Source organism: Cyrtonyx montezumae, unplaced genomic scaffold (genome assembly GCF_038088225.1).
Source record: "Cyrtonyx montezumae isolate F1298 unplaced genomic scaffold, pur_monq_1.0 scaffold_2, whole genome shotgun sequence".
NCBI lineage: Eukaryota > Metazoa > Chordata > Aves > Galliformes > Odontophoridae > Cyrtonyx > Cyrtonyx montezumae.
Window position 1 is genome coordinate 67,521,693 of NW_027071936.1, and position 27,295 is coordinate 67,548,987.

Genomic DNA, 27,295 nt, shown 5'->3' on the forward strand with positions numbered 1-27,295 from the left:
CGTCCGGAGACGGCTTCCCTCCTGCAGCACTTCTCTTCCCCCGGCTCCGACCTGTGCCTGCAGCTGAGCCCTGCGGTGCCTGCGGTGCTCGGCCCTGGGCACCCTCAGTTGTGCTTGTGCTGACAGCATCCAGCAGAAGGGGTGCAGGCACAGAGCCATAAATCCATCCACCAGCGTCAGGAGCTGGTGTGTGGGGAGCGTGGCCCTTCTGTGGTCCAGCCTGGGTGGGTTTGTGTTTCAGACGGCGCTTATTTGGAATTGTGGAGCCATTAAGGTTGGAAAAGAGCTCTATGATCCCCTAACCCATCCCACCATGCCCACTGAGCGCTGCCCGTCTCTGGGACACCTCCAGGGATGGTGACACCACCATGTCCCTGGGCAGCCTGTGCCGGTACCTGACCACTCTTTCTGGGAAGAAATGTTTCCTAATACCCAACCTGACCCTCCCCTGACAGTCACCTTTTGTCATTGTTACCTGGGAGCAGAGGCCAAGCCCCACCTCACTCCATCCTCCTTTCAGTGAGCTGTACAGAGCCATAAAGTCTCCTCTGAGCCTCCTGTTCCCCAGACTGAGCCATCCCATTCTCTCAGCTGCTCCCCATAAGATCTGTGCTCCAGACCCCTCACAGCTCCGTTGCCCTTCTCTGGACATGCTCCAGTGCCTCAATGCCTTTCTTGTGAATACAGCACTTGAGGTCCAGCCTCACCAGTACCTTTGCATACTGTATATCACAGCCCCTCGTGCTTTTCTCCTTAATCCTCCCATAACCCACTTCTAACCTTTACCTTCTTATTTCTCCCCCTTTTTTATTGCCCCTTTCTTCTGCGTCTTTATTGGCACTCCCCAGGAGCTGCTGCCCGGCTCGCTGGTGGGACGACCACAAACTTTCTGCAGAAATAATTGATGCTCCATTCTCCATGCATCACTAAAGGCACACTCAGAACCCACAGCGAAGGGACTTCTGCACATCAGGGGAAGGATGCAGCCCCTACAGCCATCCCCAGAGCAGGACAGACCTGCTGGAAGAGCTCCGACCCCACTACGCTGGGTGAAAGGCACGCATACTCCAAGCTGAGGCTTTAGGACGCCCTTTGGATCAAAAAAAACCTCCCAACAATGTGCAGCTTTGGTTTGTAGCTTGCATTGCAGGCCCCAGACCTGACCTGCAGCACAAAGCCTTGCGGGACCACGGGTTGGAAGAGCCCTCCGAGGTCCCAGCTAATCCGTCCCCCCCGCCAGCGCGGGGGATTGTTCCCGACAGCTTGTTTTCTTTGCCCTGACCTACATAGTCAAAAAGAATCTTGTTGCACATTTTTGTTTTGTACCTTGAGGTCTTCGAGGAGCCAAATCCCCGTCATTGCCGGGCGGGTTGTGTTGTTAAACAGTGCTGGAGCCTCCAGGAAAACCATGGAGACGCGGGCACAATGAGCCCTCTATGGCCCTCGCCTCGCCTGGGGACGGTCGCGGGCAGACAATACCGCGGGGCCCTTCCTCACTCGGCTGCCGCCGATGAAGACGTCGGTGCTTGGCAGCCCTGAGCCACAATAGAGCGGTCACAGGGACAGGGGGAACCGTGGCTGCTTGTCATGAGCCTTGCATTCCTCCCCATCGCTGTGCTTCTGCACCCGATGTTTAGACAACACGGCCCCGCTGTTGGGTGTCCTCGCGTGCAGAAATGATTGGGTTTTGGTGACCTCCGTCTGAGATCTCTCACGTGTTCTGTATAAATTTCCAGATTGTTGGTTTCTGTCCGAAAGGATGCCTTTTTATTTACTTTTTTTTTCACTTTGCTGAATCTCCTTCCACAAGTCCAAGGTATGAAGGCAGCAACACCCGCATTCCCCCATCACAGCATTGGACTTCTCAGATCCTGGTCTGTCCATATGCAAAAACATAAGCACCATCATAGTACCACAGACTCTTAACAATGGTTTGAGTTGGAAGGGACCCTTAAAGCCATCTGGTCCCACTGCCTGCAGTGACCAGGGACACCCACATCAGGTGCTTAGAGCCCCATCCTGCCTGACCATGGGTGTCTGCAGGGATGGGATGCCCACCACCTCTTTGAGACATCTTCCATTGCTTCACTACTCCTACTGTAAAACACTTTTTCCTCATTTCCCATCTAAATCTCCCCTCTTTGTTTTTGAAACCCCTTGTCCTATCGCAACGGACCCTATTACAACCTTAAAAAGCAGATTTAAGCACATCTGAACCGAGGTTTTTGAAAACCATTTCTTGACAAGGCTAGGACTTCCACTGTCTGCTGAGAAGTAGGAAAAAATCATTCATTTTCTTCCTTTATCTCCAGTACCACATCTGTTATACTAAGGGACATCATTTAGTGGGGCTGTGTTGGTGCTGGGTTGGACTGGATGATCTTGAAGGTCTTTTCCAACCTTAGTGATTTCATGATTCCACTCTTTGATTCCGTCTCTAAGTTGGAAAACACCTCTAAGATCATCCAGTCCAACCACCAGCCCATCCCCACCACCAGATATGCTGGTTCCTGCCCACAACGCTCAGCATCCTCAGCCATGGTGGATGGGCAGTGGTCAAGGGTCAGGAGAGAAGTGAGTCCACTGCGGTGTGGGGTATGTGGGAGCTCTCCCTTGGGTTTGCTGCCCTTGGAAATGACAGTGAAATCCCACTGAGGTGGAGCGTTGCATCTTTTCGCATCTTGGGGTGTCTCAGTCTTCATACCCTCCAATAGGGTAGCACAGCAGGCATGCAATATGGCTAAAGGTGGTTAAGACCACAAAACATGGCTTTTCTGGCTACCACCACCTGCCCAGCACCTTTGCCATGACTCAGATTAACCCCCTGCTCGCTCCCCAACTCATTCTTCTTCATTTTTCTCTCCCTGCAGCTCCTGGATCTCTTCATCCAGTGGGACTGGTCGACGTACCTGGCTGACTACGGGCAGCCCACCTGCAAGTACCTCCGGGTGAACCCCACCACAGCCCTCGTCCTGCTGGAGAAGTGAGTGCAGCAGGGGGCACCCTGACACTTAGCAGCTCTTTGGGGGGCATGTTTGGGTTGTAGCACCTCCTTGCACCAGACAGTGCCTGCACAGAGCATCCCCAGATGAAGGTTTCAGAGCAGGGGGAGTGCTAACAACGTCCTACTTTATCCCACTAAGCTCCAGTTTTTCCATTAAGAAGCATTGATTTGGTTATGGTCTTCTATTTTTGCTTCATTGAACAGGGTTTTCCTCATTCTGTGACAGGCTTCCACTGCACAGAGGTGTATCTCAAGCTAGCCTCCAAAATCATAAGAAAATGGCCAGCCTGCAGGCTCATATAGCTCTGTTTTCTGGTTCCATCGAGGGGATTGTATGCTGAAATCTCAGCTATGGGACAGAGATAATATCTTTAGGTGGCTCTGAGGCTCTTAGAGAGGACAGGACCCACGTTCTCTGCTCAGGGTGAATCTCAGCTTCGCTGGAGCCTGCACTTGCCCCAGGAGGTGATGTGCAAGCCAGCCCTGGAGCTGTGCCAAAGAGCAGCTGGCCCCAGTGGTCATCTCCACGTGTCCCCTGCGATGGTGTGAGATGCACCCTGGAGCACAAAGAGTTTTTGACAGTCCTGGGAGCCCAATCCACACTCCGAGCAGCTTCACAGTCAAAAACTCCAGACTTGGAAAATCCCAGCCCACATGGTGAACTCGGGCTTGGAAGCAGCATGTTGGCTTCAGTCCCAACTTGTTCTCACCAGGTCACTCCTTCTCACCAGGAGGGTCAGCTCTGCTCTGCCCCTTTGCTTCCATCACACCTCTGACAGCGAAGTTACAAGCCCCCAAAAATCATTCCTGATTTCCCAAGCAGCTCATTCTGCTCCCACTCCATCGCTGGGTCTGGCATGGAGGAGTGGGCAGGATGAATGAGCTGGCAGTTGGGTTTTAGTGATGTTTAACGTGAAATCAGATCCTTGGGTGGAATTTGAGTTGTTTTTTTGGAGTACTTCTCTCTCTCTGTTGCATGTAGAAAAGATGCCCAGTTTGGTGTCGGGGTTAAGCCTTTAGAAGCCTGAACTAGGAGTGCTTTGAGGCTATAGAGATGGGTCTGTGCTGTCTGCAGTCCACTCAGCTTCACTTCCTCCCTTCCCATGGGTGGGAGTGGCTCATTTCACATCAACCCACAGCATCCGAAAGCTCTCAGTCTGCACCCAGAGTCTGCACTGGAGCACTGTGTCAGTGCGAAGCGCCCTTAATACACTATAGCAATATTTTATACGTGCTTCGTGCCATACGTTGCATCATTTGCAGTATATTTACAGCCCTCCATCCGTGGTGTGAAAGCGTGCAGTATGTTCAGAGCTATCCATAAAATGGAAAAAAAAAAAGCTGAAAGTTTGGACACGGAGCAGCCGGGTTGTGTAACTTGTTCTCATGATTATCTCTTTTCCTAATCACACATCTCCCGTAGGATATCACGAGTGTAAGTATGCTGCTTGCTTGGGCTTTTACCCTCACCTTGCAGTGACTTTATTGTTTGATTTAAATGGAGCACTAAATGATCTAAATGCAGGCTGCCTTTGAAACAGTTCCCTCTGGTAACTCTATCGTCTCAAATGCACTAATTAGAACTAAAAGAGGAGCTTTTACTGCCTCGCTTTTTTTTTTTTCGTTTTTTTTTTCTTCTTTTCTTATGGATTAATTTAAACAAAGCTTGGCTCTATTTAAGGCGGTGTTTGTTGACAGGGGTGGGGACAGCATTGAGCTCTCTCTTTCCCTTCCACTTACTTTTAATTCCTGGGTCAGCACTGAGGGACTGCATTACACAACTGGCCTCAGCCATCCTGGGGCTCTGCAGGCACAATAGAGTGGATCCCCCAAAGATCTGCCTCTATTTCCAACCTCCTCTTGGTGTTGGGATGCATAGCTCTATCTAAAATCACCCGGCTCTTGTAGCCCAAGGCTGGAAAAGAATGGGGCTGGCACAAGGCACCCCAGTATTGACCCATGATGGTGGTGAGGCACTGGAGCAGGTTGCCAAGAGAGGTTGTGGATGACCCATCCCTTAAGGCATTCAAAGCCAGGTTGGATGGGACCCTGGGCAGCCTGATGTGGAGGCTGGCAACCCTGCCCATGGCAGGAGTTTGGAACTAGAGGATCTTTGAGGTCCCCTCCAGCCTTCACTTATCCCATAATTCTGTGAGTCTGTGATAAACCTGGCTTTTTTTAAGGGTTGTCATCCATCCGTGGCTCCAGACTGCCCTCCCAACCCAGCCACCTGCTGGAAGTCCCTCATGCTGACACCATCACCTGGAGAAACCCTTTGGACCCTGCTCCATCCCTGCAGGCACACACGGGCACGGGTTTGCTCTTGCTCTACGAGCATCGTGAGCCCTGAGCAAACACGCTGTGTCCCAGCCCTGCTTCCTGACAGCAGCACTAATGCAGCTGGTTGGCACCCAGCAGTTTTGTAACCCTTTTCTCTATAGAAAAAGATCCCTGTCACCTTGGGTGACAGTTGGGTGTAGGTGGGAAATGCCCATTGCACACAGTGGGGAAGCACGCACCCATAGCTGTTGCAGGACTTCGTGTTCTGCAGGCATGTTCCTCACTGGAGAAGTGCAGCTGGTGGCAGCTTAGTGCCTCCCAATCCACATGGGAAATACCTGCAGCTCCTGTCCCGTCCCATTTGGGATGGGGTCAGTGCATTGCCAGCAGTGCTTTTGTCACCCTTTCCCTTGCAACTCCTTCCCAATCATTCAAACCCTCCCCCCCCCCCAAATATTGCCTTGCACAAAACTTGCAGTTCTTCAGAAACGTTTCATGGAAATAAATCTGCTCCTGAGCATCTTCCACGAGATTCTGGGGCTGCTAAGGCACAAGAGGCAGTATGTTACCTACGGGTATCACTGGGCAGAAACTTGGTTCCCTTTTGCTGATGGAAGGCCATGGGCAGAGGTTTCTCAAGGTGCAGGTTTACTTCCAGCACATCTGATGTCCCTGCTCAGCCCGTGAGATGGAGATGGAGCTCTCAGCTCCATGGGAAGGTGTTCGAGGGAGCAGTGGCAGTGGCCAAAATTCCTGATACCGCAGCTCCTGTAATCTGTGTGACTCAAAAACCCCTCTTTATATGTGGTTCTTGCAGGGGAGCAGCTGGCAACCTGCTTCAGTTTAAAAAAAAATAAATAAGAGAAAGGGAGGGAGAAAAAAAAACACAAGCCCAGCTTATTTTGCTGAATAAAATTGCTCCAAGCTATCTGGTTACTGTTGGGAAAGCAGCTCGGCTGTAATCCTGCGCCTTTGGGCACTTACAACTATAGCAAATTAACCTTTGGGATGAGGTTGTTATCATGTTTTCAGTTCCGAGCTGGATGGTTTTTGGAACATTTCAGATTCCCTTTGGCTTCTTTTTACGAAGACCGAAGCACAGAAAATGATAGATTTTTTTTTGTTTGTTTGCTAATAGGTTAAATGAGCTTGAAAGAGGTTTGTTTTGTGCTCTGATAACTCAAAACCCTCAATCTGATAAACTGCCATGCTTCCAGGGCCCATCATCTCTGTGTCCCGGTCACTCTATGCTTCATTGAGGTACCCAGAGCTGAAAACACAGGCGGATGTGGCACATCCAAATCCATCTGCCTCTGCCAGATCTGATTTACTGGGAAAACCAGTTACAAATTGGAGTATTATGGAGAGCAGTGCCGGCTCCGACCCAGCGGGCTGGATGCATGGAGCCCCATGCCTTCAGGCTCTGCTGATATTGACCCCCGTGGGGTGTTTCCACTCCCCAGCACACGCCCTGCTTGAGCCATGCAACGTGATGTTGGCCCCCCAAAATGCATCTGCGAATGCAAACGTGCATGAACACCGAGCTTTGCATGCTGGAGAGGAATGGAGCTGCCCCAGTGTTGGGAGTTGGACTTGATGATCCCCGCAGGTCCCTTCCAACCCCTGTGATTCTGTGTTATCCTGGTCCTGTCCCAGCACTGTGCCTTCTTGGTCCTGAGCTTGGGGACCTCGTGGAGACCAATGCAATGGAAAAAAACACAAATCTCCTCGAGGTTTGTAAATTGGGGCAACTGGTGTTGGATTCCTTCCTTGAACATCATGTGAAGTTAAGTCCACGAGTCTGAAACTTCATGGCTGACCCTAGAGCTGCATCTCTTGGCCGCATGCAATGCACCATGTCAAAAAGAATCATTAACGCTGTGGATTTTATGCTAATATTTTAATTTCCTGACCCTCATTTACCACGTAAGGACACTGGAACATGTAAGGACATCCTGGATGGGGCTCTGAGCACCTGGTGGAGCTGTAGGCGTCCCTGTTCATAGCAGAGGAGTTGGACCAGATGGCCTTTAAGGGTCCATTCCAACTCTGTGATGTTATGAAGGGGAGGATGAGAGGTGTTAGTGGCTTGGAGCTGGTGCAGAGCCTTGGCTTTGAGCTGGGGTTGGCCTGTGGGGTGGATAAAGCTTGAGGCTAGACCCAAGGCGATGATCTGTAGATCTACAGGCCTACAGCTCTACAGAGCAACACCTCCTTGCTCTACCAGCCACTTGGTGCACCCACAGCACCGCCGCGTGTACCGTAACCTCTTTGTTCTCCACTCAGGATGAGGGACACGAGCCGGAAGAACAACGTTTTCGCCCAGTTTCGGAAGAACGAGAGGGACAAGCAGAAGCTGATAGACACAGTGGCCAAGCAGCTCCGCGGCCTCATCAACAGCCATCACTCGTGAGGGACCCACAGCCTTCCCCACACCTGGACTTGGGATCCTTGTTCAAAGAGAACAGATGTATTTTTGTATTCGCCTGTATAGCACGGATGAAACCCACCCTTATGACAAAACGTTGTTAAACAATCCCGGGGCAGGTAGGTGGCATGCTGCTGGAGAGGAGGTGGTGTCAGCAGTCACCTTCTGAACTCCTATTCAGAGTCAGTTCTGAACTCCTATTTTCAGGGGTTTGCCAAGCGACGGGAAAACCTGAAGCCTGAGAGGGAAATTCACACCCAGACAATGGGTTGGTTGGGAATTTTTTTTTTCTTTCTGTGTGTGCAGGTTGGGTTTTTTTTTTCTTTTCTTTTTTTCTTTTTGTTAATTTTATTATTATAATTATTGTTATTTTTCTTTTTGTAAGCCAAATTCAAAGAATTGGTTTGACTTGTTAAGTTATTCAGCTGCAGAACAAGGGATCACAAGAAATATGGGGAGGAGTCGTGGTTTCAGGTTCTCCTCGTGGGCTCCACTGAAAGGAGCACGCGTTCAGAAAGCCTTGCCAGCACATGTGTTGGGTTTGTGCAGGAGGAGAGGCAGTGATTTCTCAGCCTCTCTCCCCTTTCCCAAGAAGGGTTGATTCCCACCCTGGGTCGCAGCTCGCTCCTAGGAGCTGTGACCCTTTGGGGCACTGCTCAGAGCTGATTGCACCCCCAGCTTTGCTTCTGGGACCTGGTGGTGTCTTGTGGCCCTGCACTGGGTATAAAAGGGCTTCAAGAGCTGCCTTGTTGCATGGAGCAGGAGAAGTTGGGGTGCCTTATGGGGTCAGTTCAGGCTGGGTGCTTGGAGGGAAGAGTACGGGCGCTCTGCTTTTCTTTTCTTTCCTTGCTGGTTTGCTGTGCTGCTTTCCCATCCTTCCTTCCTGCTGCCATGGTGCCATGTCCCCATGGTCCCGCACAGCCCTCCAACTTGGGGACATCCCCCAAACTTGGGGTGCAGGAGGTGCACCATGCACCAGCAGCCCGGCTCTGAACAGCGGAGCAGTGCTCTGCTCTGTGCTCTGTGCTCCGGAGCTGCCCGTACATCATCTGCCAAAATCAAAGCAGCCTTTGTCACGCTATCAACAGGATGTTAATCCTGGGCTTCGGGTTACAGAGAGAAGGGACTTTTGCCCTTATCTTTTCATTCCCCTTTTGACTCTCATTACCGCAGGTGAAAGCTTATCCAGCCGCTTCCCCCACTCCCAAACCCTGACGCTGTGTTCGAGGGAATTGAAATCCTCATTGTGAGTGGCAGGGCCCTTTCTGACACCATTCAATTGCGTGGGGCCATTGGCTCCCAGACCACTTGTGGAAGTTGCTGGGTGGTTCTGCAGCTCTGGTGGGGCTCTGTTCCTCTTCAGCTCCCTGGTGCAGGCTCCTGAGCTGCACAGGGGGAGGGTTTGTCCATGTGCCACCCAGCTGGGGCTGCACGAGGGGATATTTGGGCTCTTTGCTTTCTGCCCACGAGCACTTGTGGCGTTGTATTTTTTGTTCCATTCACACTCCAGCTCTGGGGGCACGAATGCCTTCCTTCCTTCTTCCTCAGCAATACTCCCTTGATTTCCTTTGGGTAAGGGTATGTGAACCCCCAGCAATGAGCTCGTGGGGCTTTGTCTCAGCCACCACAAACCAGTGCGTTATTTCCATTAAGGAAGAGCTGGAACTTGGCTTTACGGTCCCTTTCTTCGAGAGCATCGGAGGGTACTTTCTTAATGCCTCTTTGAAATATATGCAAGAACTAAACCAAGCAGACAGATGGCAGTTGTGTGTCCAGCAAGGGACCACGTGATGTGATCCACCTGAGGGGACCCTCCAGGTAGGGACAGGTGACAGGGAACAAACAGAAGCAGGTGGGACCATCCGCTTCGAGCAGCAGAGCTCAGAGATTGAAGCTAAAACCCAACGGCGGGAGGAGGAGGGAGGTTTTGAAGGGCCATCCAGGGAGGGAGGTTTTGAAGGGCCATCCAGTACCAAGCACTTTAGAAGACTTGAGAATCAATGCTGCTACAGATGCTGGCAACGGCGTTAACGGAGCATCGGCGAGCACGACAAATAGAGCGCTCCGGCGCTTCCAGTTTTTATTAGTGGGAGGATGGACTGTCAAACCCAATTTCTAATAGCATTTCTCAGCCACCGACGTCGCTGCTGGATGAGGCGGTGTCTTTTGCATGCTGAGGATTTTCCTCCAGCAGAGAGAAGGGAGCAGGACCAGGCAGCATCACCCCCATGAGCTGGGGAAAGCCTCCAGCTCCTGGCTTGGAATCTGGCTTATTTTTTTTCCCCCAAGGAGCAGCTCCTGCATTGCATTAAGTATCCCAGAGTGGCTGTGGCTCAGGGAGAGCCTTGCTTCAGAGAGTGGGGTCGGCAACTGGGATGTGCTGCTGGGAAAGCCCAGCCCGGCCCCATCAGGTTCAGGGAGTTTCTGATTTCGGGAGGTCAGGCACCTCACCACAAGTCACATCACGGACATGAAAAATGGAATTTTGGTGCTCTGGTCCTAATTAACTTTTTGTTCCAAGAGATGCAGCTCGATCCCTTCAAAATAAAATTAATCTTTTAAACAGATTGCTTAAAAAGCCCTGGAAGACATTTAAAATCCCCTCTAAATCTCTTACTAATGACTAGTATCCTCCGATACGGATGGTATTGCTTATGAGGGAAAGGTTGTTGCTATAAATTTGTGATGTGGGGGGAGGCAGGGGCTGAACCCATTGCTGCAACTATCCATTTGCAACCCCCAGAACAAATAATGCTGCTATTAACACATCCATGTACATACGTTGATCGATCCTTAGTTTTTAAAGCAGTGGCTGTAGTAAGGAGTGGGTGAGCCTCCCTCTCCCCCCAGCTTGGCAAACACAATTCAGCACCAGTGGGTTAAAAAGAAAAAGAAAAAACAATGAAGAAAAACCAAGGAAAACAAAGCTTGCATTCCTTAGAAGCATCCATGCATCTTATTTTCTTTAAAACCTCCATGGAGTAGTTTTTTGGGGCACCTCTAGGGCACTGAACTGTAGAGCAACTCATAAGGGGAACAGCTTTGGTGCATGCAAGAGAGAGGAACAGATTTCTGTGTGTTTTCCTGGGGCTGGAGTCTGATGCTCTTGGTGGATTTTGCACTTTGTTCTAAGCTCAACCACCCCCTGCTCCATGGGAGCAGTTCTGCATTGTGTGTTGGGTCTGAGACATTTGGTCTGGGGAAGGGTTGGCTGCTGTGAGCTGCTCTGGAAGCAGAAGGGTTGGGGCAGACACCCCATGCCCCCCCCCCCCAGCAGCACAAGAGCATGACTCTCTGTGTCCATCTTGGACCTGAAGCCTGACAATCTCAGCACAAACATGTTCAAGGTGGATCCATCTGTGTGCTGAGCTGGGCAAGTTGTGCATGTAAAGGATGTGGTTTTGGGCAGGGTTAACCCCCAAAAATGCCAAATGTGGGGGCAGAGGATGTCTTGCTTCCCTTCACCTCCCCATTATGCTGCTGTTTGGCTTTCAAACCCCTCTCTTGCCTCTGTCCCCCACTTCTGCAAGCAGTGACGGGTCCTGCATTGGTCTCCCTGGGAACTGAGGTTCTTTTATGGCATTATTCATCCATTGACTTTTTCTGGCCTGAACACTCCCTCCTCCATCTCCATCCCAATCTCCGTCCCAGTTCCCACTGCTGTCTCAGTGACAACCCCAGTCCCCATCACCATCCCCATCCTCATCCCAAACACAGTCCCCACCACCATCCCAAACCCAACACCAATCCCCATCACCATCCCAAAACCAACACCAACCCCAACCCATCTCCATCCCAATCCTCATCTCCATCCCAATCCCAACCTCAGCACCAGTCCCTGTCCCAATCCAAGCACCGACCCCCATCCCAACCCCATTCCACTTCCCACTGCCAACCCAGTCCCTATCCCAACTCCAGTCCCCATCCCTCAGTGTCCACTGGCTGCTTGTGGTGTTGCCTTTTCTCAATTTTTGAGGGGGAAGAGCATGATTTTGTAAACTAATGGTGTGGTGAAGACAGCTTTTTTTGCACAAGTTGTTGCACAGTAAGGGGAAAAATTAGTAAATTAGGTTTAACTTTAAAGGGAACTTTTTTTTTTCCTTAAAACTCACTAGCAGAGCTACTGATTACAAACAAGCAAAGAAAAAATGACTGATTGAAAAATGGACTGCATGGTTTACAGGTTAAATTGCGTTAGAAATTAGCATGTTGACTTCGACTGTACATTTATCCTATTGTAACTACCATTAAACAATACAGCATATAACTGTTTCAATAAGTGCCTGTGCTCACGTGGCTGTGTTACTGCTGCAAAGGCACTGCCTTTGCCTCCACCTTGTCCAGAAAAATATCCCAAATCGTGCCAAGGACCAAATTCAGCATCCCTCTGTGCAGCCAGGGGTGGTTTGCTGCCTGGTTGTATGGACTGCCCTGGGAAAACCACCCTGTTGGGTCTCATTCCCCACATCACATTGGCATGCTGGGGGGGCTGAAGCCAATTTTTGCCTAATTCTGTGGCTATTTTAATTGGATTTCCTGCATAAACAAGCATGATACAAACCCAAGTGTCGAGTGGCCGCCTTCAAGGAACGTGTTTCTTTCTCTCTTTGATCACATCTACGTCTGCAGATCGGAGAAGTAATCCTGAACAGGAATTAAGATTTGGAGGGCAGAGCAAAGATAATAGGCACTTCATCAAGGCAGAGGGGATTGCATTAACTTTCCACAGGGAATCTTTCTGCGCGTATTTTCTTTCATGGTATTTATCATCTTTTGCAATATGATGATTATATTAGTGGGGTTTTTTCTGGCCCTAACCACATTAGGATATTAGATTCCCCAAATACCTCCCAAGCTTGGCACTGGGATATGCAAGATGTTTGACTGCGCGGCATGTTGATTAGGAAATTAAAGTGATAACCAAATCAACGTGGAGCACACTAATTAAAAACCAGCCAACTGGGACATCTCAGCATATAACTCCCAAGGGTTCAGCTTCCATGGGGCACCTCCATGGGCTGGGTGACACTGCACACCTGCCCCACTGTGGGCAACGGGAACGAACACAGGAAAAAAAACAGTAGAACAGTGCAGGAGGAAAGGATTTAGGGGACTCCTTCCTGGGAAGGAGGTCCCAATCCAATGGCAGGTTCAGTTTGGACCCCAGTGTGAAGTCTTCATACAGAGGGTGATCCCTCATGGGATCTGCTCCAGCACAGCCCTTTGCACCTTGCTGTGCTGGTGTTTCTGCCTCCTCCAGCACAGAGGGATCTCTGCTTAAAGCAGAGCAGGATAGCTATGGCTTTATGTGACCAAGTCTTGGAAACATCCATGGATGGGCATCCCCTAGCTCGCTGGTCTCCTGTCCCAGGGCTGCACCACCCTCCCAGCACAGCTCTTATTAATATCCAACCTGAGCACCTATTTGTGCCCCACCATGTCCTCTCTCACTGCCTCTCTCCTCTTTGCATCAACCTTTGATATAGTCAGTCATGGTGAGACAGCAAACCCACAGCTTGGAGCAGTCATCAGAGAATATCCCGAGTTGGAAAGGACCCATAGGATCATGGAGTCCAACTCATTCAGCCCATGCTCTGCCCCAATGCAGCTCCATTTCTGGGCCTGCCTTGAGGAGGAAAATCCCATGGGCTGGATGGAGACAGGCTTATCTGACAACCTCGCTTTCCTGCAACCTCAGCCAACCTCATCAAGGAAGGAGGTGAAGAGGTAAACCGAGGTGAAGGCAAGAAGGGACAGAGACAGGAGGAAACAAGTGTGCAGAAATATCTGCTGAAAAGTGTCTCACCTGCCTTGATGAAAAATAGGGAGTAACAAACCTCCCTGCTTGTGGTTGCTTGTGGATTTGGGATTCAGCTCTTTGGAGAACTCCAGTAAAAGGCAACAGGAAAGGAAATCTTGTTGGATGATAAGTGAGCTCTGTCTGAGCGGAGGCTGTTAAGGAGCCAAAACCTTCACTGCCAAGCCCCAGGTCGACATGGGACCAGCTAGGGGTGGCCCAGAATTCCCCATCTCATCAGATGAAAGTCACATGTTGGGAACACTGACCAAAATACCTGGGTTCACAGACCTCAAAACCTCTTCGGGGCGTCTGCTTCTTGAAGCTTGGATTGACCACATTAGATCCTGTGATGTTAAACTGATACTACGCAGGTTAAAATCCCCATGTTGAATGAATGAGGAGTTTTTGCCCCAGGACACTTCTTTGGAGGCCATCCAGCATCTTGTTTTCGAGGTGCTTAGAGGTCTCCATCCTGCATCCTGCTGTCGTTGGTTGCCAGTTTTGCAGCTCTTATTCTCCTGGCATTGAGGGACATGGTTTAGTGGGCATGGTAGTGATGGTTGGACAGTTGTTTAGGTTGGAAAAGACCTCTAAGATCCCCTACCCCAATCCCAGCACATCCCACCATTCCCACTATATCACGTCTCCCAAGTGCTATATCTCCACAGTCCAGAGATGGCGACTCCACCACCAGGGCAGCCTGTGCCAGTGCCTGACCACTCTAGTTGACCATGAGTCATGAGTCAACATCATTTTGGGCAGGATGGACAAGTGGGTGAGAGAATATGGCCAACTTCATCAGACTTCCTCCTACCCATGAGAGCAAGGAGAGGGTGGACAGAGGGATGCTGAACCAGAAGGGCCACCCTCCAAGGTCTTAAGGTTTGCAGGACTGAAGAGTTCAGAGCAAAAATGGAGGGTGAAAGCTGGTAGAAACTGCTGTCATCACACACCTGGAGAGCACAGGTGGAGGTTGTTAGTGCAGATAAAAGAAATGTGAGAAGGGAGGGAAGCAGGTAGGGTGGGGATGGTATGACCTGTGATTGGAGTGGGTGTGGGAGCAGCTGGCAAGAGGAATGGGTGAACTCCAAGTGGAGTGAGCAGGAAGATGTGAGAGGTGAATAAATTGGATTTGGGAGGTAAAAGTGGGTCATGTCGGGGGGGGTACCCTGGCTTGGGAATCACAATGCCAAGAGAGGGCAAGGAGGCACAGGGTGGTGGGTGAGAGTGCAAGAAGCAGATTGTATGAAGGGGAAGAAATAGGATGGGGCCACTGGGAGGAAGCAGGACTTTTCTCCATCCCTCCTCCATGCTTCCCCAGTGTTTTGTCCCAATGTGTGGCAGCGTGTCTGACCCCCAGGTGGGATCCAGCAGCTGGTGACAGCCCCTTCATCTTCGCTGCGTGCTGTGATTATGAGCCCCACGTGGCTTTGCGGCCCTGCTAATTGCATTCTGCGGGGCAGTAATTGAATGAAGGCTCACGAGAGCCATGGATCAAAGGCAGGCACCCATCAATATCTGCCTGCCCCACAATCCGATTAGCGGGGAGAAGGCATAAATCACAGCTGCCCCTCCCTGACCCGGTGATACTTAATGCAGGTACGGCGCCCAGCCAGCGTCGGGGAAATGGGATTTGCCCACGAAAGGTTAAGCAGCGCTGCAGATGAAAAATGACCGCGTTGCCACATCCCCTCGGCGGTCATTCATCTCTGTGCTGCTTGCCATGGGATGAGGGGCTGCCCGAGCAGTGCTTGGGAGGCCATCATTCAACGTCACAGGGATGTGTGAAGCACTAAAGACCCCCCCCCCCCGCCCCCCCCAAACAGGGGCATGAGGCGGCTGTTTGGGCTCGTTAGCCATTTGTACTCATTAGCCATCCTGCAGCAGATGTGGGGTGGCCGTTTGAGGGGTTGATTTCTCCTCCTCTGGTCTCTGGACACTTGTTGCTCCACCAAGGGACTTCTGGTGAAGGTGTTCCTACTTCTCCTGCCACGGTCCTGCTAACCAAGCTATGCTACAGGGGACAGGCTGCAAGAGGCCTGGATGGGTGTGTGTCAGGCTGTCCTCTCCTTGCGAGCTTCAATAAACCTGTGTGGTCCTAGGAGATGCTCTGCAACCCCATCTCATCACCGTCATCTGAAGGTCTGGCAGCGTTTCTCTGAAGCCATGGCTAAATGAAACACTCACCTCTTCCTGCCCTCAAAAGCTTTCCCTCTGCCCTGCCATCCTCTTTCCATGCCAGAGCTGAGTTTTTTTTCCAGGGCAGAGCATTTGGAATGGCTGGATCTCCAGGTACGTGTCTGTTCCCATCTGTCCAAACAGGATGGCAAACAGCCCCAACCTGCCCTATCTGGACATGTCACCCCTTCCTGCCTGTCTGTGCTCTTCCACTTCCCCACAACATCGTGATCGGAATTAGAATAAACCCACAGAAGTGGAGACAAGCATCTTTCAGGTGAGTGCCCATACTGTGGCCTGTGCTGAGGGGTGGAGCCCTCTGCAAGACCTGATGTCAGAAGCTCACTCAGCTCCCACCTGAAGCTTCAGCAAAAGGTTTTGGGCTTTCTGAGGCAATGAGGTTCACTTTAGAGCAGGAGGCAAATTTCCCAGATTTGCTTTTTGTTGGGATTGCCTATTTATGGCTGCACTGTAAAGAGAAAGATCCTGGCTTGGGGGCCGAGGGCAAGGTGAAGGACAGCCTGCAGTCACTGCATTTGGGATAGTGTGGGTTTGCAGCAGACCATCAACAGGAGGTGGAACAGATTATGGTTCAGTAACTCTGAGCTGAGATATATTCACCCCTGAGGAGTCCTCCTGCCTCTCTATGTAAAGATACACCCATCAGAGATAAAGAAATAGACTGGGGAATTAGCTTGCTGGAGTTAGTAGGGTCTGGGTGGGCACAACCTAAACACCATCCAGCACAGGGCTGGTGAGGTGATTGAAGCATCTTCATGCCTGGTTTTGGGTTCAGATCCTATTGGAAACTTCATGGGAAGGATATTTGTTCCCCTCGAAGCAAGTGGTGGAGGGAGGATCTCAACAGCACTTGATGTGGCCACAAGTTCCCCAGAGCTGTGATGGATCCCATAGCGTCATCCCTTGCACCCCTCAGCATTGCAGGCTTGACTTATACAGGGAAAAACCCACACCAACCAACTGATCCTGCACATCCAGACCCCAGCAGAGGTGAAGCTTCAGCTTTCCTGCTCGGCTCTGGTGTTCCCCAACATCGTGTTTGTGAGCTCTGCCTGCAGCCCGTGCATGTGGGGGCACGCAGGGGTAGATAAACATCTTGCTAGGGTTTGGCCCCAGGGTGATGGCTTCATGGAAAATCCAGCCTGGCTTTGGCCACCGAGCACAGCATGTGTCAGGACTGGCCTTCTGGGGTTCCTGGCACAGCATTTCCCCACCAAGACTTCGGCTCAGGACCAAACCCTTCATCCCAGCCCAGGAAAACATTTCACACCTGCTCTAGTGCTTTCAAGCCACTGGGATGCTTTCCCAGGTTGGGCTGCAGTGAGGGCCCTGGGGCTGTCTATCCCAGTAAATTAAATAGTTCCAGGGTTCAGACACCAATTATCCTCGCTGTTAAATTATTAGCGCTCACCCAGCTAATTCTGAGAGGTGGTTCAGGAGTTTGCACAGCCTTGAGTGCTGTGTTTGGTGTTGGGCCCTTTACTATGAGAAAGACACTGAGGCCCTGGGGCATGTCCAGAGGAGAGCAATGGGGCTGAGAGGGGTCTGGAGCACAGATCTTATGGGGAGAGGCTGAGGGAATGGGATGGGTCAGTCTGGAGCAGAGGAGGCTCAAGGACAACTGCCTGGAAGGAGGTAGGATCAAGGTGGGGGTTGGTAACACAAGAGGATGAGATTTGATGATGGCCTTTAGCTGCGCCAGGGAAAGTTCAGGTTGGGTATTAGGAAACATTTCATCTCCAAAAGAGTGGTCAGGCAGTGGCACAGGCTGCCCAGGGAGTGATGGAGTCACCATCCCTGGAGGTGTCCAAGAACCATGGAGATGTGGCACTGAGGGATGTGTTGGGCTTGGGGATCCTACAGACTTCTCCAGCCTTACTGATTCTATGAGACCTTCTCAGCAGGTGGGATGAATGTGGCTGCCCCATTTTGGCATGCAGAGGAGGATAATTCCATGGGTAATTCCATGGATAATTCCAAAGGCTTGTTCCTGCCCCATGGCCTCGGGGCTGGGGATGGACCCGGACACGCCGGGACAGCCACGTCCTCCAGCCTGGCATATTTACAGCTCAAATCTGGAGTTTGGGTGGCTACCAAGAGCACTGCAGTGAATACCTGAGTGATAGAGATTAATTATAATTACCTGCATTCGTATGCATTAACAGTAGCATCATTTTTTAAGTTTTATTTTACCTTTTTTTTTTTTTTTTTTTTTCCCTAGGATGCTTATTTTTGACTATTCTGGCCAGGTCTGCAGCAGCTGTTGGTTTCATCACAGGGAGAGCACTAACTCCTGGCTCAAAGAGAGCATGAAGACCCTTCTTTCCCATCAGGGGCTCAGCCAGCTCCTGCCATGCCTCCCAGGCTCACCAGGAAGCCACTTTCCCTATGACAGTGCACCGTATGGGGACTGTCACCAGAGAAGGCTCCGTGTTTGTTTTTCTCTCACTTATTCCAGGGATCAGCTTTCTCTTTTATTATTTTACTCTATCATTTGAACTGTAGTTTCCCAGGAGTTACTGGAAATCAGGTGAAAATGATCATGATGAAGATGTGAGGCATCCTTAACCCCAGTGTCACCCTTCTGCCATTCCCACGTGCCTGAGCACAAGTCTAAAGGACATCTAAGTTAGTAAAGACACACCTAAGTTACTTGGCTCCCTTCTAAATATATATATTTATTTATTATTTTTTTTACAGCTGCCCTCCTCACCCTGTTGGGGAAATTGCACCTGAGGAAAGTGGAGTGCCTCTGCCATGCCCAAGTAGAGCTGAAGAGACCACTTAACCTCATCGTAAAACAATGGAAGGAAAGCAAGGGAAGGTGTGAGCTTGGCTTAAACTTGGATCTTTTAGACCAAATCTTGTGGGTATGTCAGCTAGGAGCAGGGCAGCTTAAAGCAGTTTTGCTGCTGACAAAGTAATATCACCACTTCCTCTTCCCTCAAGTCTCCCCCGTCATGCATTCTTCTTTCACAAACCTAGGAACTAAGTAATGTATGGCAACACTCATGACATCTGCATCTCCTTGGCTGAGGTTGCCTTCGAGGTCCTTCTAGCCTTATCTCAGGGGTATAAATGAAGGGTTTTTGTCCCTGCTAGGTGGGTTCCAGCTGGGCTCTGGACAAGATTCAGCTTCTAGATCCCTACATCAAAAAGTTAGAGGATAAATTCAGTTGCAGTGATATCTGATATCACTGGGGCCAGTTGCAGAAGCCTGAGGAGCAACAAGCTGATGCTGTTTGGGGAGGACACTGTTCTCTTTCTCTGGCTCTTTGTGGACATCTCAGGTACTTTGGACACCACTTTGGAGCTGAGCATGGGGTGCTGAGACCTGTCTTTGAGATCTGGGGTGGAAAGCCATCAGCATTGGCCTGAGCTGAAGACCTCCATGGACTGAAATTTCCCAGGAGATGGAACAAGGGGGAATTTGCTCTCCCCTGCTGCACTGTCTATGGAGGTACTCATGCAAAAGGCAGCAGGAGTGGAGCATGGGACCCTATCTAAATAAGAGAGGGATTCATCTCATCCAAATTTAGATCCTTGGGCTCCTTCTACAGATGAAAGGTAGAAATAGTCCCTCCCAGCCACGATTCACCTGACTGATGTTGGTGGCTAACTCTGGATGGGATGGCTTGTGTTGCTCTGAGCACAGAGGAAGACTCAACAGATATTGTCTGTTGAGGGTGAGATGTCAACATTCAGCCAGATGAAACTCCTGTGATGTGGATCTTAATGTCTTCCCAGTGAATTTGCTTGGTAGATCATAGGGTATGGTCTACCATTTCCCAACCTAGAGTGTATTGGCCATGTTCTTAGCCTGTTTCTCCTGCTGGGACGGAGCCCAAAGCTGGGCTCTCTGCTTACTCCATAGGCACGTGACAGTCAGTACTTGGCTCCTCTAAAGGGGAGGAAAGCTTGGGCAGGGCAGAGAGGAAGAAATGCCTCTCCCAGAACTGTCATAGAATCATACAATGGCTTGAGATGGGAGAGACCTCGAAGACCATGTAGTTCCCACCGCCTGTCATGGGCAAAGTTGCCCATGGCCCCATCCAGCCTGACCTTGATGCCCCTCTTAACAAAAACCTTGTGAGTGGGCCTCTGAACAGCTATGGAAGACGGTATGGGGGTCCAACCAGATGCCATCCCTATAAGAGCTCATCACCTTCTCGCAATCTTATGGATTTCCCCTCTCTTCAATCTGCCTCCAATGATGGGTATCCCACTGCATCTATTCGTGTCTTCCTTCCCCCATCCCTCACTGCCATCTGTCCTGGAGCCTGGCTTCTGCAGGCAGCACCCCGTTGGCCAAAATCCCCTTTTTCCCTGGGCTCAGGGCAGGGGCTGCGTGCGGGGAAGCCGGGCAGAGGAACAGTAGCTTTTTCTCTTTCCCGGCGACACCGACGTGGTGATCAGAGGAGCTGGCCAGAGTCCTAATGAAGATAAATGAATATCCCCTCTCCTCCGCTCCTCTGGCTTTTATTGATGGGCTGTGGGGTGAAAGGCGAGAGCCTGAATGTTCATTTAAGCAGACGTCACGAGTTTCTTTGGAGGGGAAGGTGTAAGAAAAACCGCCTTGTGCTTGAAAGTTACTCCAAGATGAGCACGCTCGGCTTTACAAGCCTTTCTCCATTCCTTCCCCATCCATCACTTCCCAGGAGCCCTTTGTAAATGCAAATTGCACTTTGATAGAAATAATGCACTGAGCCTCTATTAGTGTCTGTGTAATGGAGAGGGCTATTTTAATGCCATCATTCTTAGGAGAAGCTTCTCCGTGCCTTATTTTAGGCTGTGTATCAAAAACCAATCGGAAAACCTGCTCCTCCCCTTCTCCCTCCTGTCTGTGCCCATGCAGGCACTGGACCCTGGACCATGGGCACAGCAATGGGACAGCCTGCATCCCGCAAGCCCTATGGACTGAGGGAGCTCCAGCATTGATTTTTGGGGCACTATCTCACCCCCTGCAGCCATTTCTTCCTCAGCTCTCGTGTGTGCTGTCTGGCTTCTTGAGACCAACTGTAAGCATGTCACGATGTTGGGAGTTGCTCCAATGATTTGCAGAGCAGCCCCCACCATCTCTGGTGTGTTTCTGTGCCTAGCGAACCGATTTCAGGCTGATCTCTCCCCTTGAGTGTGGAGCAGTCACTCCAGCACTGAAAGCGGCTTTAAAAAATGGGGGGAAAAAAGAAAAAAAGAAAGAAAAAAAAAGTATTTTAAGCTACTGGGATCCCTCTCCACATGCACACTTTGGGAGGTCAGAACAAAACTGCTTTGAACCGTTTAAAAGCAAATCTGAGTCTTCATTCATCTTCATTAATGAGATATTTAACAAGTTCCTTTTAATAACTTCTTGATGTGGATGCCAAATGAGAAGGGAAGGGAAAAAAAAAGGACAACAACCAACACAAATATATTTGGGTCTCTCTCTCTTTTTTTTTCTCTGAAAGGCCATTATTTTGTTTGCATTTTCTCCTTAAAAGGCAGTTCTGCTCCTCACCCCTCAGTGCAATACAGGGTCCTTCTCGCATAGCCGTGAACACCATGGAGCAGAAAGGGAGGTGCCATTGCCATCACCTTGGGACATGCGCAGCATCCTCTGGGGGTGCTCTGTGGATTGGTCTCTCTGCCTCCTCCTACCTCGCCCATCTGACTCCTGCTGGGTGCTGGATTGGTTCCCCTTTCTGCAAACCAAAGCTGCTCGGTGCTGTGCAAATCATAGAATCATTTGATTTCAAAGGGTTAAAAGTCACCTTGTCCAACTCAAACGGTCTGAAGCTCCTTCCCAATCCAGCTACAAAGATAAGCTCCTCGAGCACCTTCCTAATGGAGATGGACTCTTCCGTGCCAGCCCAAACCCCGTGTGTGCCACAGAGAAGCTCCTCTGAAGTCTGGGGTGGGAGCAGCCCCTTTTTGGGGGTCCTCAGCTCACGGCAAGAAAGACACACGGAGAGAAAGCCTCTTTCATAAATCACACAACAAAGGGTGGAAACATAGAAAGCAGAGGGGGTACTTTCCTGTTGCTTGAAGAGCAGAAGAGGAATGGGGAAGGCAGCATCCTTAAAGTGAAATCCCCGACCGGAATGAAAAAAGGCAAAGAAATTAAAGCCAGATTTGTTCCCCTGGGCTGGAGGAAGGAGGATCCCTTTTGGTTTGTTCTTCCTTTCTTGTTTCCTTTAAAGACAGGAGATCAATTGCAGGGCTTAATGAGAACCGTCCATGGTGAGAGGTAGGCAATGCGGAGCGGGCCTGACCCAGTGCTGCGAACATCACTCTCCATCCCCATCCCTTGCAGCCACTTGGGGAACGTTGTGGTTGTCTGCCACCATCCATCCTCCCTGCTCCAGGAGTGTGATTTGATGTAGATAAAATCCCTGGGCTCCAATTGATGGGAGTCAAGCAGAGGTGGTGTAGCTCCAGATGTTGCAGGCCTACTGTTGGTTAAGGGTGATGCTCCTGGGTACTCTGGATGTGCAGAGGCTTGGGAGCAAAGATTTCGTAGAATCATTAAGGTTGAAAAAGACCTCTAAGATCACCAACCCCAAGACCAATCCATCCCACCATGCCCACTGACCACATCCCTCAGAGCCGCATCTCTACAGTTCTCAAACACCTCCAGGGGCGATGACCCCACTGCTCCCTGGGCAGCTGTGCCACTGCCTAACCAGTCTTTCAGAGAAGAGTTTTTCCTCACATCCAACCTGACCTTCTGCTGGCCCAACTTGAGGCCATCACCTTTCCTCCAGGCCCCGGGGACACCCCATGCACACAGGAGCTAAGCAGGACTCAACTGGAGTGCTATTGTCCCCTTGGGTAGGTCCTGCTGGGGACATCCCAGAAAGCATCATCCCCTTGGGATGGGAGATGCTAGCAGGAGGAGAAGCAACAGATCTGCCCTTCGCTTGTGAATCTCATGTCAAAATAGATGCCTCTATTTCCCCTAAAATGTTTCTCCAACTTTTTGGCTTGCCTGAACCACACTGAGTTGAAGAGGAATTGTCTTGCTCCATATTATGTTTGAGGGACATGGTTAGTGGGCATGGTGGTGAAGGATTGACAGTTGGACCCGGTGGTTAGAGAGGTCTTTTCCTGCCTTAATGATCCTATGATAGAACACATATCATATTTAATGCGTATAAAGTAACAAAACCTCTTTTTAAAAATATATTTTTATTAAAACATAAAAAAAATAAAAGAGGGCAACAAAACCACAAAGCTATCGGGTTGGAAGTGTACACCCTAGGATTTCAAACCTCATCACTCATTATAAGGGTGCAGTAGGGGACACAATCCTCTCCCCCAGAATGGCAACAGGACGGTGGGTGGCAGTGCATGGAAGCAGAGCAGTGTGGGGACGTGGCCACACATGGCAGAGCCACTCGGATCAGCACAGCATCCCTGGGGATGCCTCCTCTTACAGAGTGAATTATTTCACCGTCACTCGATCGCTCCCTGCCCGGCAGCATCCCTGGAGCTTCTACAGCAGGTGAGGGTGGGGGGAGAGGGGCAGCACAGAGCCCGGCTTGAGGCTGCCGATGGATGGATGCAAATGGGATTTTGGCTGCTGGGACACTCAGCAGTCTTTTGTGAAATGGTTTTGTGCTCTTTGCCATAACCATTCATGTGCCCGGTGTCAATGGAGAGGGGACACGTGGGTGCTGGCTCACACCATCCTGTTAACCACTTCTTCCCCACACTGATACAGCTTTACCCAGGCCTCCAAAAACCCATTGTAAAGGTTTCTCCAGGCCTCGGCACCCTGGGTTGAAGTAGTGGCACAGGTTGCCCAGAGACGTGGAGGTTTGCCCCATTCCTGGAGACACTCAAGGTCAGGCTGGACGGGGCTCTGAGCACGTGATGGAGCTGTGGGTGTCCCTGTCCATTGCAGGGGAGTGGGACCAGATGGCTTTTAGAGGTCCCTTCCAACTCAATCCATTCTGATCCCACGGTTCTGTGATTCTACCCAGGGAAGCTGTGCATGTCCCATCCCTGAACATGCTCAAGGTCAGGCTGGAAGGAGTTCTGAGCATCCTGAGCTGGTGAGTGGCAACCAGCCCACAGAAGGGGCATTGGAACTGGATGGTCTTTGAGGCCCCTTCCAACCCAAGCCATCCTATGATGCTATGCTTTGGGAACTCCTTCCTGGCTACTCAGCAATCCTAAAAACAGACTAGAGAAACTAAGCAGAGAGAGAGATGGAGAAGTACTCAGAGCCAGCATTTCCCCATCGGTGAGACACCAGTGAGACACCAGCTACAAGCAAAAGGGTGTTCTTCTTAGCCCCCTTTCATCGCAGGGCCATAGAAACAGAGATCCAGGCTGCAATGGGGTGATGCATTTTTGCAAGAAAATAAGCAGAGCTGCAGAGCTTTATCCCATGTGTCATTGAGAGCAGCAGGAAACTTCCCCAAATTTCCCCAAACCTGAAATACCAGTTTTGAAAAATGCTTTCTTCCTCTTCCCCACTACCTCTCCTCTCTTGCTGACTCCCCTCACATTTTCTGGTCCTGGAGGTGCAGAGGAGGACATCATCCCTTCCTCCCACATTGCTGGAAAGAAGCAGAATGTAAATTGCTGAATTCTGATGGGGGGGGGGGAAGGAAAAGCTGGTCAATGAAACTCATTTTTTTTTCTTTTGGGGTTGGAAAGAGCATCGTGCAACCCTGTGCACTGAGCACCCAGGGTCCAGGTTGTGGCAGTAACCCTGCAGCAAAAGGATGGCTCCATCCCAGTGTATTTTCCTTAATTTCAGGCTCCTTGGCTTGGAGAGGTGCGAATGCTGCAGGTGGGGAGTTGTGGGGTCAGGAGGGTGTCCCTCATCTTAGGTGGGTGCCCAAAACGTCGGGTGCTCCAACCACCAGCAACACCACCATGCCAAATCAGGCATGAGCTCTACCACTGGGCCACGGGTGTAATATATATAGAATAAACAGAAAGAAAACGAGCCACCATCCTGGATTTTGAGCAAAAAAAAAAAAAATAATAAAGAAAAGAAAATATATGAAAAGAACAGAAAGAAATGGAGCTTTTCTAGAAAGCCCAATTTCTAGAAAAACTCCTGCACCCGGGGAGACAATGAGCCCCACGCGGCGCTTCCTCCCGTTCCTGTGGTGGATGTGTTTCTCATTTGGGCTTTGTTTTGTTTTCTTTCTTTTCATTTCCCCCCTCCCTTTCCCCTTTCCCCGCTCTGCCCGGCGGGATGCAGCCAATGGCCCAATGGCCAACGGTTGGCCAACGGTTCCATTGCAAACACGGGTTTTGGAAGAGCGTGCCCTCCAAGCCACGGTGTTTTGCATTAAAAGGTCCGGGGTACGGAGAGCATTGCAGCAGCATCTTCAAAGTCTCGTCGCTTTCAAACACAGCCGTGCACACATGTGCCCCTCCCTCGTGGCCGTCCCTGTCTCGCATTACGCTGGCATTTTCTTTTGGGATGAACGGGGGAGAGACTCCGGCGTAGTTTATTTTCCTTCCGAGCGGGGTAAGATGTTTCTCGTTATGCCTTTTTAATTCTCTAAAAGGCTGCATGGCACGGAGAAGAAAAGCAGCTGTCTTCTTGCCGTGATGCAAAACTCCCTCGCAGCGCAGCCCACCCTTCCCAGCCGTGAGCTGCTGCTCACAGAGCAGCGGGGCAGGGGGAAGCCGGGTGGTTTTCCAAAGGGAAATGATTTAGGAGAAGAGTTTTGTTGGACCAGAGGAAGTGTGTTGGGGAAAAAAAAAAAGAGCAGAGATGGCAGGCAGGGCAGCGGGGTTGCGTTTCAGAAAGGCTCCTGCATCAGATTTTTAGGTTAGAGGTACGAGGAGGGGAGAGCAAACAGGAAACAATCCAGAAAGTGAGGGAGGAAAAAGGGGAGAGCGCTCAGGAAAAGTGTTGCGGTGTCAATTTCTAACCAGGGGGCACTAAGCAAAGGCCTTTGAAAGTTGAGATTATTAGTGAATATATAGGAAATATCACCAGTTTGTTGGGGAGGATAACTAAATCCCTGCTTATTCCGTCCATCAGGGAGCTGAAATCTTTGTGTTTTCACACACGGGAAGAGAGAACGTGCAAAATGCTCCCAATAGAGAGAAACAAGCAAGGGGAGCCTGAAGGTGCAGGTGTGCAGCCCCACGGGGATGCTGCTGGGGGCTGCGGTTTGGGACACTGTTTGCAATGAGGGGCCCAAAACCTTTGGGTTGGGAAGGATTTGGGGTGGGAGAAGGGCTGGAGGAACGGGGACCGGTGGCACAGTGCACCTGCAGGCAGGAGGATGGGTGCAGGTCGGCGGGTGGAGGGATATGGCCACACGGAGCATCTCCTCAATGGGTGCACGGGGATTTGACCCTATGGAGGAGCAGACCCCGATCCACTCCTCCTTGCTTTATAACGTGTCATAAAAGGGTGTTTTCTTTTTTCGGTTGTGTATTTTTTCCGTAGCCACCGTCTATAATAAAGCCTGGAGCCGGCCCAAGCCGCGTTTCTATTCCTTGGGTGTGCACAAAAAGGGGAATATCGAAATGATCTCGTTTCTGTCTCTCTCCAGTCTCATATGGAACAAAGGGCGGATGGGAACAAGAAAGGAAGGAAAAAAAGCATCACCTGTTCCCATACAGTCTTAGCGAGATCGCGCTCATTATCTCGGCAGCCTCACATTTCTAAAGGGGCTTCGTTTGTCTTTTCAAACACTGGCATCTTGTTAAAAAAAAGCAGAGGAGAAATCGACAATTCACTCCGTTCCCCCCAAAAATGAAGAGCGGTGCCGCGGCCGTCCCCGCAGCCCCAACTTTAACACCTGGGAAAAGAAAGCGGGAAGGAAATCAAAGCCACCCGAAGAGAAATAAAAGCGCCGCGGCCGAAGGGCCCCAACCCCGCTTCTCCCGATGGCGTTTCTCCATCTGACAAAAGCCTTTGGTTTTCGGTCGTTCTTTTCATTTCCTTGATGGCTCCCCAATTGTCAAAGCCTTCAAGAAAACGCACTTTAGCTCTTTTGTCGCCGAGCGTAATTCGATAAACTCGTCGCAGAAACATTCAGGTTTGGGGGGCGGGGGGGGGGGGGGAGGGGGAGACAAAAAATAAAGCAAGAAAAGAAAAAGAGAAGAAAAAAAAAAACGCACCAAAGATGCGCGAGCGATGGAGAGGAGATGATATTTGAGAGAGTGTTGAAGAAAAGGGAAATGAAATGAACGAGCGGCGTGTTGCGGTGGGGAGAGAGAGGGAGGCACGGAGCGGAGGGGTCCCGGCGGGTGCTCGGGGGGCACAGGGGACGCTCTGCGTTGTCATCCTCCCCTCTGGTGCTTCTGAATACCGATGTCAGGCAGCACCCTGTGGGCGGGGACCACCCCCAGCTCCCTTGGCTATAAAGCACCGCGGGTTCCCCGGGTTGCGGGGAGCTCAGCGGGACGGGGGCGGAGGGCGGCACCCCGAATCGAGGCGTGGTAAGTGGCCCAGAAATATAAAAGCAACCCCCTCACCCTCTTGCTTGGTTCCCTTACCGTGACGAAGTGCAGGTGTGAGTTCTGGGAGATGGGTGGTTTCCATACGGCCGTCCAGGTGGTGGCTCAGCAGTTGGGATGAGGTGGTCCATAGCATCGGAGTGCCAAAACGAGCTCG

The 27,295-nt window shown here is 50.8% G+C and overlaps 2 protein-coding genes across 8 annotated transcripts in view; both read left to right on the plus strand.

Annotated features, from left to right (window-relative positions):
* EXOC6B (exocyst complex component 6B) overlaps positions 1-7,869 on the plus strand; it is a 234,929-nt gene extending 227,060 nt beyond the window's left edge. For 4 of the 7 annotated variants that reach the window (XM_065736005.1, XM_065736008.1, XM_065736009.1 and 1 more), the window contains 2 exons: positions 2,871-2,983; positions 7,571-7,869. In XM_065736005.1, the coding sequence (XP_065592077.1) occupies positions 2,871-2,983; positions 7,571-7,697 (240 nt within the window). In that variant the 3' untranslated portion in view covers positions 7,698-7,869. Of the gene's footprint in view, positions 1-2,870; positions 2,984-4,427; positions 4,440-7,570 lie in introns of all 7 variants that reach the window. The other 3 variants (XM_065736004.1, XM_065736007.1, XM_065736010.1) reach the window with 1 other exon arrangement.
* The window catches only part of SFXN5 (sideroflexin 5), a 377,058-nt gene that overhangs the window by 335,667 nt on the left and 14,096 nt on the right, over positions 1-27,295 (plus strand). The window lies entirely within an intron of this gene.